Below are 14,592 nucleotides of genomic sequence, written 5' to 3'. Positions count from 1 at the left end.
GACAGGGTGCAGGACAAGACGGGACAGTGCAAAGACATGACAGTGCAAAACAGTACAAAAACGGTGCAAACAAAATACTGTGCAATGTGCAAATTAAGGGATAGGCACAAATGCAATATGTACAGAATGGAGTGTGGTGCATGTACAGTGAGTGTGCAGAGTGTAGTGTGATGGATGAGCAGTGTTTATATTATATTGCACTGTACTTTAGATTGTGATTCTTGCACTTTGCTTCAGCACTAGATTATGCTCTTAGTCACTTGTTTGTTTTAGAAAGAAGATGCACTTGTGAGTTCTGGCAAGTAGTAGTACATTGGCTCTTCCTACGTTAAATGCAATTATTGTTAGTCGCTTTGGATAAAAGCGTCTGCTAAATGACTGTAATGTAATGTAATGTAATGTGTTACAGTGTGTGCAATGTGTGTGCCGTTGAGGTATGTGGAACAATCGGTGTGCAAATGGTGCAGGGGGTATAGAGTCAATGGGGGGCGTCGTTGGGGTACGAGCCCTGTTAATGAGTCTGATTACCGTGGTAAATAAGCTGTTTTCGCGGCGTGAAAACTGACTCTACCCTTGCACCACTTGCACACAACCTATACCTCAACGGCACACACATGCATAGGCCCTATAGCCTAGGCTACATAAAACATAACTCATCTATCACACGTACACACACTGCACATACACTCACCACACTCCAATCTGTATTTATGACTTAAAGTGCATTTGTGCCTCCCTTTGTAACATTTGTGTATTGCATTTGCACTGTCATGTATTTGCACTGCACTGTCCTGTCCTACGTCGTCTGCAGGGTGTACCTGTAGCTACATGGCCAATAAAACGGTGTGGAGCCACATAAGCTCGTCCGGGAGTCAGGCTGCTATAATAAACCTGGTTTTGTCGGGTACATGTTTTTCCTCTACTGATTCTTTTAGGCTATACCCTACCATGTAGACACAAATTGTCATGCAGTGTTGTGTGAAACACTAGAATTATAGGAGGTTGTTCGTTCAAGACACAATGGCAGTGATTCCCAGGTTGCATTTGAGATCGAATGGGAATGGGCTAATGTTTCGGAATGATGTCCAACACATTTAATTATAATTGTGGTCCTGGATTATATGAGAAAATAAGTCAAATGTATTTAGATAGATGCCATCTAAATACAAGCTCTCCACTTTCTTTTCTAAAGCAGACATGGTAGGCTACTCCACTCCTATTCCGCATATAAATTGCCTTTTTGGAACCTCACAGACCATTGTCTTTGAAACGGCTCAATAATGCCTGCAGCCCAGCAAAGGTGATACTTGAGCGATTGTGCATACAGTCATCAGAGAATCATTCATTGGTATTCATCAGCAAGACCAGGATTTACAAGTCTTTGAGAAATGCCATTTGATTTGCACGAAAGTACCACTGTCTTGGCATTGTTGCATTGAAGCCTCTGGATCGGTGCATGTGACAGGCTCCAGTAAATCGCCTGAATTTAATTCATGGTGACTTTCTCTGAGATCATATAAACACAGCGCTTGAATGTAAGCCGATTATCTTCCTATCAGTTCTACCTCAAACAGCAATATGCCACCACTTACCCATAACACGTGTATTTATAAGAGAAAGTCAAGAAAAAGTAGTGCCTCAGATGAATTCCATTTGGTATAATTAATCCTAACAGTAGATGATTACAAATAAGCCAACTGAAGTAAGTGTAGTTTGCATTTATTGACAGAAACAAAGATTATAGAACTTGAATAATATGTTTTTTTTTCATTTCCTGCATGAAATGGCACACGTGAAGTATCTCATTAGAATATAGGCTAACTTTTCAGCAAGCTTCAATTCACATTTTAAATGACTCAAAAGGACAAATCTCGGAAAAACCTACTCAAATACGTCAGTACACTGTAAATGTAACCAGTTACTTTGGGGAATTAAAGGTGCAGTATGTGGTTTGGCTCAGAAGCACTTTTAGTTATAGTTTTTCCAATTCTCATTATATCCTAACAGCAATCAATAAATAAAGTGCTCTGCCACTCAATTAAAATAAATCCATAATCTGTGGATGTCGCAGGACTAATAACTGCATCCAATCATTTTGATTTGCCAACTTGAAATGATTGGATGGCATACCTGCGAATAATTCTTATTTGGCAGTGCACTTGACAACACACGTATAGTGTAATGGGCGAGACAGGAAACAGACACACTCGTGCATTAGGGTCACAGATAAACTGCTACTTCTGCTCAGACAGCATTAGCGATCTGTTCTTCTGCCACCTGCATCTTTTTCGTATTGGGTTCTTTATGGGGGAAACCCTCGCAAACACGGGGAGAACCTGCAAACTCCACACAGAAAGGCCCGGGACACAGAAAGGCCCCCACCAGAACTCACCCTCCCACCAGAACTCACCCTCCCAATGCTAACAGCGTCCCAAGCGGGAATTGAACCCAGGACCTTCTTGCTGTGAAGCGACAGCTGTGCCACCATGCCACTTGTCATTTGTCTTCTGTTGCCGCTTGTCTTTTGTTTGGAGGAAGGCCCGAAGGGAAGGGCGGGATTTTGTCTGTTGCATTTGTCAAAATCTTACAAAATACAAAATACAAAAAAAATGACAAAATACTCGTAATACAGTATGAATGCACATATTGATACATACTATACAAGAAATGTAAAGCTTTATTAAAGCTTTCAACATCACTATTAGTCAACAAACATTTCAACAGAGCTAGATATTGGGCATAAGAGTTATGAGAGACTGGGAGGCAAACTCCATGAGGACCTTCTTAATTGTTTATCTCCTTCCACTTCCTCCTCTCTATATGCAGCTGCCTTCTTCCACTCTAAGATTCCAACCTTTGCTTCCAATCCTAAAAAAAAACTCTTTGAAACTTTCTCTTCGTTACTCCATCCCCCATCCCTTCTCCCTGAGGATTTTGCCAACTTCTTCGACAGAAACGTAAACGATATCAGATCCTCTTTCTCCCATCCCCCGGTTCATGTACTAACCACACCTCTCCACCCTCTCTGCTCTCCCTCCCCTCTCCACGTCCCACCGTACCCCACCTGCCTCCCCTCTCCCCTAACGAGGTCCTCAACCTTGTTACTGTACATCTAACTGCCCCACCACCTGCTTCCTAGACCCTGTCCCCTCCTCTCTCCTTCAGTCTGTTGCGCTTGAACTCCTTCCCTTCGTAACCCACATCATCAACAAATCTTTTGTATTCAATTCGATGTTTATTTATAACCCCCTCCTGACCACTACGCTCTGCTACCTGAGGGCGAGTGGTTGCCCCATCACTCCGAGGCACCTGCGGTCGTTCGACGCGGTCACGTCTCTTTTCTGTCGCCCCCCAGTGGTGTAATGAACCCCCCACTGACGTCAGAACAGCCTGAGTCGCTGGCCATTTTTTCGCCACATGCTCAGAACTCTCTTTCATCAAAATCTCCCTCTATGTATCCAAAGGGACAGGGTTATTCCCATGGATGTATTAGGGTTATTCCACACTGAACAAATAATAATCAATGAGGTTTGAAATCTGGATATATTTGAGCAAAATAGCAATCTTGTTTTGTATCTGCTATAAAGTCGTGACAAAAAAAAGCATGTTGTGTGAGTGCCTCATTGTTTCTGGGAAGCTGGGTGTGGCAGGTTCTTCATCGGGGCCAGTTTGAGCAGTTTACAAATATCATTGCATTTCGGCCCATGTTGCTCTTCCAGGAAATACCGGAGTCCTCTCTCTGCAAAGTTAGTGTCACTCCTGGGGGTCCTGAGAGAGTGGAGCTGGGGGTCTGTGAGGTACGTCAGTCCCTTCCCGTTGGCCGTCACCCACCCTGGGAGAGGATGTAGCGACACATTTTACTGCCATTGATAAACCAAATCATGTACAGAATGAACAGACAAACTATAAGACAGGCAGACAGATAGACGGACAGATATACACACCACGCACGCACGCACGCACGCACGCACACACACACACACACACACACACACAGACACACACACACACACCTTGCAGGTCCACCACAACCTCTTGGCAGTTGGAGTACAGGTAGGTGAAATGCCCGAATGCGATCCCGTATTCTGTTGCTTTGAGCCTCTTGACCGCTTGGCTAGTATTATTAGTGAGCTTCACAAAATCCCCCAGCATGTAGGGTTCCATTGTTACACAGCCCACGATTTCATCTCCCTCCAATATCTAGACAAGCACGATTAACATGCAAACAAGGAAGAAAACACAGCACAATACACAGTTAAACAGTGAGAACAGCGAACACTTCAATAATGCTTGTAAAACTGACTGACTACACCCCCAGAAAATGGGGCAGCATGGTTTATGTTTTGTGTATTTAGACAAATGTACTTGTGTGTATTTAGACAAATGTACTTTTTGCAAGTAAAAGCGTCTGCTAAATGACAAATTATACAACGGTTAGTTCTGGTTCTTGATTCTGATTGGAAGCCGTGTTAAAATACTTTGTAACACACACCTGGGACCGCATATCATTCCATTTTCATTATTAATGCGCCTCCCATTTGATCCAATGCATTGTAGTTGTTGTTGTTGCTTGGCAACCCATTTGTTAGGGGAACTATTTTGCTCGGCAGAATTGAGGGAATGATGCTTCGTTTTGAATAAATGTTAATATTTTACATTGCTGTGTCTATTTTACACTAATAGCTGTAGTAACCGTTGTATAAAAGCAATAAACCACTCGAGGCCGTGTGTTATAGTGATTTTATAACAGCTAGGGGGGTTTTAGGCACTCTGCTTCGCGTCGTGCCTAACAACTCCCCCTAGCTGTTATAAAATCACTATAACACACGACCTCTCGTGGTTTATTGCTTAAATGTAAAATGCAATATAAATGTCCTTACCAGTAGCACCTCAGAAGGGATGAAGAAGATCTGAGCGGTAACCTTTTGGTTGTAGAGTGTCTTGTTAAACTGGGTAACGTAGTACTGGGCAGTCATCTGTCTCTCCACGTCGTTCAGGTGGAACTGCATTTCTTTGGGTTTCAGGTACTCCTTCGCCACATAGCTAAGGAGAGGACATAAACAAACAACAACAACTTTTATTTGTCATACAGTCCAGCGCTCTATCAAGTCATTCCCCGTTGACATGAGAGGGTAAAATATACCCCCCAAATTAGTAGCACATTTGTATTTTGGATTATTGTTCTTAAATATAGGATGACTGTATATACATTATTCTAATCTAGACAGTATGAAGACAGAGACGAAGACAAGCAACTGGCATAACAGCACATTTTAGAACTGGAGGTTTGAATAACTTTATTGTCCAAGCAGGATGGAAAATTGTCTCTCTCTCTCCCCGGTCTCCAGTGTGTTGGAGCATCAGAGCTCTTGAGATAGCATGTTTCATAACATGTTTCATGACTGGGCAGACCCACCGGGTCCCTGGTCCGTACCTGCTAAGCCTCTCCTCCTGGTGGAGAGACTGTACCCATATGGCCATTCTCTGCTGGCCTTTCTTTCCAATCGGCTCTCCGATGTAGACGTAGGTCTCACGGGCCGTCCAGAGCTCGGTGACCCTTGAATACTTCAGCTGGAGAGCGCCTGGCGAAGTACGGAACCAGAAAATGGACAAAGGCACGCACATCCAAAATGTGTAAAACTGGGTGCTAGACAGAAAAACAAACTCGTCAGGAAAAGTAGAGTGCCCACCAGAAATATGTGCTGACTCAACTTTTCCTGAGAAGTACAGAACCAGAACATGACAGAAAAGAAAACGCCATACAATTTGTGGTAAAGATACCTGTAGGGCTGGGTTTAAAAAATCGATTCATCGATTCTGAATCATTTGATTCAGAATCGATTCATCGATTTTCATTCATGAATCCCAAAATCGATCTTTAATTTAATGAATGAATTAATACATGAAGGAATGAATAGTTCATTAATTCATTCAATGATTCATTCATTCATTCATTTTTGGAAATCAGTATCGATACCCAGCTGTATTGTGTTGCATAACTTGGCAGTCATGTAATTAAGGTTACAGCTATAAAAACAGGTTTTAGTAACACTAACCGAATCGATATTGAATCGAATCGAATCGAATTGAATCGTAATAATCGATTCTGAACCTTGTGAATCGGAATCTAATCGATTCTTGAAATTCGAATCAATACCCAGCCCTAGATACCTGTACAGCAAAGATGTCATTATGAACAGACGTGGTGCAGAATCTACAGTAGCCTACAGTAGATAACACATACTATACTTTAGAAACATAAAACGAGCTTACAGTGGGCACGGTGGTGTTCTACGAGTTGGAATTTCATCCCGTTACTCTGCAGTCTCCTCAGCAAACAGGCATGACACACGCCGGAGAGAATTGCATTGTAGTCCTGCTGTGTCAAGAAGTACTGTCTCCCATGCCCTACGGCCTCCATCGTGGCCCGGTTTAGACATGTGTAGCATGATAGATTGACGTTAGAGGGTTTCTGCTTTTCTTCATGACATGATACTTCATCAGTGTTTAAGCGTTCCATTTCTTTCTCTACCAACTCAAATGAGCTCCCTATCTCTGTGGAGAGACACTGTTCTAGGCTGAATCCATCAGGTACTGATAGTGGAGGTCTGTTGTGGCAGGATGAGCCGCTGGCATTGGACCCAATGGGGAGTGAATCAGTCTCTGCATCAGTCTCTGCCTCTGGTACACTAAATCTGTGTAAATTATGCGGCTGAAAGACAACTTTGAATTCCCCCCGAAGTGCAGCGGCTGCAGGATATGCCTCTTTTATGGCGGCTTCACTGATTGATCCATCGGTTGTCTCATTGGCTGTTGGTGATATTTCACCGTTCGTTCCAAGTCTTGACTGGTCAGGCGGTTGAGAGTCGGCGGAGGGCCGATGACGAAGCAATCCGTGGTCGTTGGCGGCAGGGCAAGTGTCTCTGATATGTCCAGTACCGACAGGAGAGTGTGGATCAGACAGGGACAGTTTTTCCCACGAGGACCGGGAGCCGAAGCTATCGCCGAGCGAGCCGAAGGACGAGCCGGACTGTGTCGCTACGCCGCCCCCCTCTACGCGTCTCACAGCCCCGCCACATGTAGGCCAAGGCTCCTCACTCCCCACAGTCTCTGTCAGACACTGTTCATCTATCATTTCAAACTCCCTGACACCACTTCCTGTGCTGGGAGAAGAGGTGACCCCCGACGGGGGGCGGGAACCGGTCCGGGCTCCGACACCAGCTCCGACGCCGTTTCTTACACGGTCCCCGGGTTCTAACGCGGCGTCCGACCCGTCCTCTGTGAGACAGCAGGGATCACGCGGATTCTCCATGTCCTCCTTATTCGTCGCACTTCCTCCTCTGTTGCCGCTACCGCTGGGAGGAGTTCCGGTGCTTTCCGCGGGGATATTTTGCCAGGAGGACCCGAGACTGCTGTCCGGCGAGCTGCGCCTCACCGCCGCGCCCTCGTTCTCCGCTGGCTCCTCGGTGCTGCCCGCGGTCGAGCAGAGCTCCTGTCCTCCTGTGGACGGCGGGGGAGGACAAGGCGAACGTGACGTCCGCCCCACCGGCACGCGTACTCGTCCGCGCTCCGTGTTGACGCTCTCCGCGGTGGTCCCCAGCGCGGTTATGCACAGTCCGGCCTGCGGACCCCCGTCCCCGGACCTCCCTCTGCAGCCCACCTCAGAGGCCTCGCACGCCGAGGCGTGGTACTGCCGGTACCGCCCCATCACCCTGGAGAAGCCGTCGAGGGTGAACGCCGTCGCCGCCGCCGTCTCGCGCGCGCTCCGATAGCCGTCCGGGACGAAGGACCCCTCGTCTGAGTTGGAGAACGGCGCGACCCGCAGTCGGGACTTCACGCGCTCTATCAGACGCATGATCTCGGCGCACAGAGTGTCCCTCTCTTGGTTGTCTGGACGGCTGTAGGCGTAGAACTTCTCTACGGCCTCCCTACAAGCTTCTCTAGCCTGGACCACTACCTCCACAGAGGTGCCCAGCCACTTGTGAGCGACTATGAGGGAGTAGGCAGCTCGGAGGAGGGTGTGGAGCTCCTGTTTGCTAGTGACCAGGTCCCCCTCTGTTTTAGTGAGGAGGCCGACCTCGAAGGCCTCCTTAGCTTGGAGGAGGAAGGACTGTTTCTCGGACGAGGGGCACCCCGAGGAGAAACTGTAAGACAACAGACAGGTTCCCTGGATCACCTGGAGGAAGGGACACAAGAGAGAGGCAGAGCTTAAAAGCAGAACAGCGGGGTTCAGACCGGACGGTTGGATGGAAATGCACTTCTGGGATGGACAGCCAGGCTTCTGCTGGCACGAGTTCTGACCAGTCTGACCACGGCGTGAGTCTTATCTTATTGAAATGCTTCCTAATTTTTTTGTCGCGGCCGCTCTATTACGAAGCTTACCACCTTGGGCGTTTCTCACACCGTGATGTTGTAGGCAACGTTACTTCATTTTAGTGACATCATGGCAATATTACTTACGGTACGTCATCTCGCGAGGCCAGACGAGTCGACTTCCAGCCTGGACTGTCAACTACGTCTGGTATTCAGACGCAGACATTTTGATGAAGGAAGTTGGGGAAAAAACGGGCGGATATCCCGTCAAAATTCCGTAGAGAGTAGTAGACAGTCCGGACCGGAAGTGATGCGTTTTTTTAAGAACTTCCTTTTACAAATTCTAAGCGGCTGAAGTCCAGACTGTCCAGACAGGCTCCGAGACTATACGGTACGCAGTCACATTGTAGTTGTGATGTCGTGATTTTATATCGTCATTTTTGGAGGGAATGCCAAAGAGGTAGAGAGATGAACTGACATACCACACAGTTCAAAACATACAGCGAGGTATACTGGCAGTACAGAACCCCCATCTTGACTGCTTCAGCTGCACAGAGGAGACGATGGCCACTGTCCCCAAGGAAAGACTGTTCCAGATACAAACAGATACATGGATCAAGTATAAGTATATATATATAATTTCATGTTCGTTCCTATGGGAGTTATCGTGCATATACCCTGTAGGTCTATGGCTAGCACTACAATGTAGAATCAATACATTGTACACATTGTTTTGCAGCAGTCTAAAATTTACACTAATGATTCCAATGAGAATGACTCACCATGTCCTGATTAGATCTAAAACCTTCAAAGTCGGTATCACTCATGGATACCAGTATGTTGGCCAGCAAACCCAATGATGTTCCAATGCCCTACGAAACAAAATACAGTCTAATACATTCAATTACCCTTTATTTCTGCAATATCTTTAATAATGCTATCCGAGGTAGGCTGGAAGGTCAATGTAATTTATATTTCTGGTTCACTTTTTTGTCCGGTTGAGGAAGAGCATAGTAGCCGACCAGAGATGCCCAGATCAGCTCCGCTGCCTCCAGCCACAGTCCTGAGATTGATAGAAAAGAACACTCTTAAAGGAACAGTGTCCTGTTATAGGCACTGATCTGATTGACTGATCTGATAAGGCTATTTATGATCGTCAAAATGTTGACGATTTGTGCTCTCTTGAGATATTCGTGCTCACTGCTCACGTCACAGCTAAGTACACAATGGATCTCTATGCATGTAGAATATCCTCTTTGAGTTTGTGGTGTTTTCTGAAGGATAATCTATATGCCCATAGAGATCCATTGTGTACTTAGGTGTGACATGAGCAATGAGCACTAACATCTCAAGAGTGCACAATTAGTAAAAATGTGGTATATGATCGTAAATAACCTTATAATAATAGAATCAAACTAGTCCTTTATCTCACTCACTCACATACACACACACACAAACACTCACACACACGCGTGGACACGCGCACACACACACACACACACACACACACACACACACACACACACACACACACACACACACACACACACAATCTTTGGCATTACCCAGTTTCTGCAGTATGAGCCCACGTACTTGAACGCAGACAGCCTGTACAAGAGCCCTGTCACTTTCCAAGTGATACACCCAACAACCTGGAAATACAAAGTCAGCTTAACTAGGAAACACTTGCCAGAGTCATAATGGGATTTGCTAAAAGACTTACCTGTTGCTCCACTATAGTTGATCAGACTGCTCAGAATGTATTCTGCCTTCTGGAGTTTGCCTATGGTCGATGGAAATAACTATTTAAAATGTATTATTATTCAGTTATCAGGATTTATTGCCTTTTTAGATTATTATTGCACCACATAAACACCTGACCAACATAAGCACAAAACACAGGAAAGACATATTCACTGTGACATTATTAGCATTAGAGACTTATATAATGTAATAATACTAATATATCACAGTAGCAGACAGTAGACAGAAAATAAAAAGCCCCAGTCTGTCACCCAGAGGCTGAAGTTGGGGAGTCATGACCTCACCCAGGTTGACGTAAACCCTCGCTTGTCTTATGACCAATTGGGGGGCAATAGGAGTCCCTGGGTGATGTCGGTGGAGGGCCTTGGTGATCTTCAGCAGCTTGCTAGAGCCGTCCATCCAATACAGATACCGGTCCATCAGGAAGATCACAGCGACTGCACACCTGGCCTCCCTCGTCAAGATGGCTGCCTTCAGGAGAGCCTATAGCAGCATAAAAAAACAAACACTCAAAAGGCTCTGAAATTATACTGTATCTGCCGGTGTGTTGTACGTCAGGGCCCGACCACACTACCAAAATGTTTATGTATTCTGTGCCTGTTTGTGTCTCATGTGTATTGTTGTCTGTCTTACTATGTGTCCACTGCACAAATGAAGTTCCTTGCGGAAAATTAAGTACTTTAAATTGTACTGAACTATTTCTTGTCTATAAAAATGTGCATGAAATGAGTACAAATAGTAACATAGAATCAGTTGTCTGTCAGTGGATGACTCCCATAAAGAAAACATTTTATTAGTTTATAGATAGATAGATAGATAGATAGACAGACAGACAGACAGGTAGATAGGTAAACACATAGATACATCACGTTATTTTGTAGAACCTAATAAGTTCTATTAGAAGGCTAAGCAAAGCTTGACCAGAGTAGAGTTATCCTCACCAGTAATTTAGGTAGATATTGACTGATGAGATCTTCGAGGTTGGTCTTGTCCAGGGAAGTCAGTGACTGCTTGTACTGCCATCTCTCTGGTACGAAGGGCCACTTCATATCCACAGCCTCCTGAAGCAGCGATCTCAGCTCTATAGACAGAGACTCTAAGAACAGGTATACAGTAATGAAGCAAGGGAAAGCAAAGTAAACTGTCATACAAAATCTATTACATTATGGTAAGAAAAGAACATATTGCTACAATGTCCAATGTCGTTATATTCTATAGTGGCATACTAAAATGCTTACTGTGGAGAATGCTTAAAGGGCAATGCTCGTTTTTGACAACCTGGACCTTATTTACGACATATTATAAGATGTTTGACTCACCGAGATCACTTTTGTGTAGTTCGGAGGCCTGTAGAAGAAATTTAAAATCCAGCGCGAGCCAGTATATCCATGTAATGACGGTGATCGGGGCACCGAGAAGGCAGTTTCTCAAAATCTATTTTCGGCCGCTAAACGGTTGTTTTCATCAATCAGATTGGATTAATCCACAGTTGAGATTCCTCAACGCGAGGCATTGTTGTCGTTTTCAAATACGGGGTCTTTAGCCTCTGTAATATGATCTTTACACGCCTTTCCCCACTTGCTCCAGCACGCATGCGCACAGGCCAGCGCGCAGATTGGCTATTCTCCGGCTCACATTCTCTGCGCTACGATCGTTGTTGGTGCCAAAGACCCCGTATTTGAAAACGACAACAATGCCTCGCGTTGAGGAATCTCATCTGTTGATTCATCCAATCTGATTGATGAAAACAACCGTTTAGCGGCCGAAAATAGATTTTGAGAAACTGCCTTCTCGGTGCCCCGATCACCGTCATTACATGGATATACTGGCTGGCGATGGATTTTAAATTTCTTCTACAGGCCTCCGAACTACACAAAAGTGATCTCGGTGAGTCAAACTTCTTATAATATGTCGTAAATAAGGTCCAGGTTGTCAAAAACGAGCATTGCCCTTTAACAAGGCATTTATTTGTATAAATTAATATAAAATGGCCCCAAAATAAGTGCTTAATCTTCCTTAAATGAGTGATTAAGCAGGTTGGTGTCTCTCTGTGGCATATTATCTCGAGTACCGGCCAATGTATGAAGTTGACATTCTGCAGGTGTATCTCTCAAGATCAGTGTCACCTGAGACAGATACAGCATGTCAGAACTGTGGGCCTCTGCCAGGCCCCCAGGATTCGAAATCTAAAGTCAATTGATTTTAAGTCACTGGAAGGCCAGAAAAGCACAACTGTGTAAGTACAAAAGTCACCGGAAATAGTCAAATGACTACAAATTTGCCAAGATGGCTTCATTTTTGACAGCGGTCAGTGAATGGAGTGGCTGTATCCAGTTCTATTAATACATCCATGATGGAGTGGCTTTATCCAGTTCTATTAATACATCCATGATGGAGTGGCTTTATCCAGTTCTATTAATACATCCATGATGGAGTGGCTTTATCCAGTTCTATTAATACATCCATGGCCTCTGCACACATGCACACACTTCAATCGCAGAAGCAGGGAGCACTATATTGCTACAGGTGTGTGAATTGACCTGGGGTTGTCAACTGAGCTCAGAAATGATATTTGACTTTCTCTCTTAAATATTTTCCGAAAATCAAATATATTCGATTATTTGTATTATTATAAATTTTGGCCATATTGAAAAGGATGATTACTAACATAATGTGTTTTGGCATGATTAGAAGATGGGCGGGACTCGGGAGGTGACGCGCACTGTAGCAGTAGCCTAGGCTACTAGTCAAAATTAGAAGATCGATTAGGCCTATGTATTCTTTCCCCAAAGTCAAAGTCGACGACTAGTCGGAGTTCGAGTATTTATTTGACAACCCTTATATAAATATTTTTATGCTTACTCCTCACCCCTTTGCTAAAGCTTAGCTTATTATTGTAAGACAACATGTCTTCTGCAGAATGGGCACACGTAGGCCTACTAATAATGTGGCTTAATGACCTAATATGAATATGGAACAATGCAATTTTTTTAATCTGTAGTTTCTCATTGTGTTCAAGGAAGTGTTAAAAATATTTAAAAGTCTTAAAAAAAAAGTGCTTATTTCAAGCATTTTAAGTCCCTAGATAGCCTATAATTGATTGAATGTTGAATATTGTTGAAGAACGCCCCCTGCTGGCTGACCTCTGCACATCCTGTAGTTCCGCTTGACCTCCTCTGTGGGTTCCACCGTCAGTCCTGTACTTGCAGTCAACAGGCACTCTTCCAGAAAGACTCCCACCTCTTGACTGTCCATTGTTTGCTTGTTTTCCACTCTCTCCTCCACCCCAGGCTACCTGTCATTGTTAGGTGCAAAAAACAGTCATATCTGAAATGTCATATTCTAATCACAACCTCGTCAATAGGGCATTTTATAATCATCAATAGAAAAATACCTTTAATCGTTTTTTGCTTTGAAGCTGTGTTCACTTACAATAGCCAAGATAGTTTTGAATGTCTGAAGTTCTAGAATATGTTTGACCCCTCCGTGACCCCTCCGAGCTTTTTGCTCAGCTGCCTCCCAGCTTTGGAATGCCCTCCCTGACAGTCCAAGGGTATCACTGACTCTGGGTTCTTTTGAGACTGGTCTAAAGATTTAGAAAGTTTTTGTATCATAGTACATTTTTGTATGTGTATACATTAATGAATTATTATTAAGCTATTATTTATTAGAATGTCTCTAAACTGAAGTCTTGGAGATTCACACATCTTTAGAACTACAGTACAAACAAACATTCTGTTATAAAACTGCTTCAAATGCTCGCTGTAGGCCTACCATATGTGAACCCAGCTTAAGAGTTATAGCCTAGCTGAACTGGAAGGCGTATTACAATGTAGACCCATAGCCTAGCCTACACCTTGAATAAAACTAGTGGAGTTAGCCTACTTAACAATAAAAACTAAGCCACATTGGTAATAAATAATACAACTGTCAAAGAAAAAGATAAAATATTATAGAGATGATTGGTCGTCCAAAATAGCCTAAACACATCATCCAAAGTAAACCCATCAATTAGTGGAAGGGGAATTCCGGTTTTCAAATCAAGCGGCGTTATAGCCTATCGGTTTTAAACTGGGTTGCTAATTTTGACTATAGTAGTGCTGCGATTAACGTCCATTCCACCCACTCCTACAGTAGCGTTGGTACAGTAGCCTAATAAGGAATTCTCATACGATGACGAGGCATCGCTCAACTTTCAGGGTGACACTCACAGAATTAATAGAGATGACCTGAGGTCGTTTTATATAACTAAATATGCACATAAAAAGCCGAAAAATGAAGTTAGACTGTGATATGTAGGCTAATTGTAGGAGAGTCGGTTATTTTTCCGTTAAAGTTTAAAATGTCGCCAAGCCCAGAAATCAGTCTTGTCGCAAGACTTGTCTTCTCTCGGGTGAGGGCGTTAAAAGTACCAACTTATGATTCTCTGCAGTCTGTGCCTTCTTTTTCTTTAGGTCTATTAATATAGATATTATCAAACAAACCTTCAAAAGAACACCGACCTACCTTTACGAC

At 44.0% G+C, this 14,592-nt stretch overlaps 1 protein-coding gene across 1 annotated transcript; it reads right to left on the bottom strand.

Annotated features, from left to right (window-relative positions):
- Positions 1-3,188: 3,188 nt before the first annotated feature.
- alpk1 (alpha-kinase 1) lies at positions 3,189-13,344 on the bottom strand. Its single transcript, XM_084451734.1, has 13 exons — positions 13,221-13,344; positions 11,019-11,173; positions 10,362-10,560; positions 10,037-10,096; positions 9,879-9,965; positions 9,300-9,376; positions 9,096-9,185; positions 8,796-8,900; positions 6,274-8,176; positions 5,435-5,582; positions 4,881-5,043; positions 4,014-4,200; positions 3,189-3,832 (listed from the first exon to the last, which is right to left on the bottom strand). The coding sequence occupies exons 1-13, from the start codon at positions 13,330-13,332 to the stop codon at positions 3,621-3,623; spliced, it is 3,498 nt and encodes a 1,165-aa protein (XP_084307860.1). The 5' UTR covers positions 13,333-13,344; the 3' UTR covers positions 3,189-3,620.
- Positions 13,345-14,592: the final 1,248 nt, after the last annotated feature.

Source organism: Borostomias antarcticus (genome assembly GCF_949987555.1).
Source record: "Borostomias antarcticus genome assembly, chromosome: 17".
Taxonomy (NCBI): domain Eukaryota; kingdom Metazoa; phylum Chordata; class Actinopteri; order Stomiiformes; family Stomiidae; genus Borostomias; species Borostomias antarcticus.
This window is presented reverse-complemented; position numbering and strand designations above follow the sequence as displayed.

What these genes read in the sequence shown, in the direction of transcription:
- alpk1 (XM_084451734.1), bottom strand. Translation starts at nt 13,332, where the DNA reads ATGGACAGTCAAGAGGTGGGAGTCTTTCTGGAAGAGTGCCTGTTGACT. An exon ending in CAACTATAGTGGAGCAACAG is followed by an intron (nt 9,966 to 10,036) that starts GTAAGTCTTTTA and finishes TTGTATTTCCAG; the next exon opens with GTTGTTGGGTGTATCACTTG. An exon ending in TTCCTCAACCGGACAAAAAA is followed by an intron (nt 9,186 to 9,299) that starts GTGAACCAGAAA and finishes TTTGTTTCGTAG; the next exon opens with GGCATTGGAACATCATTGGG.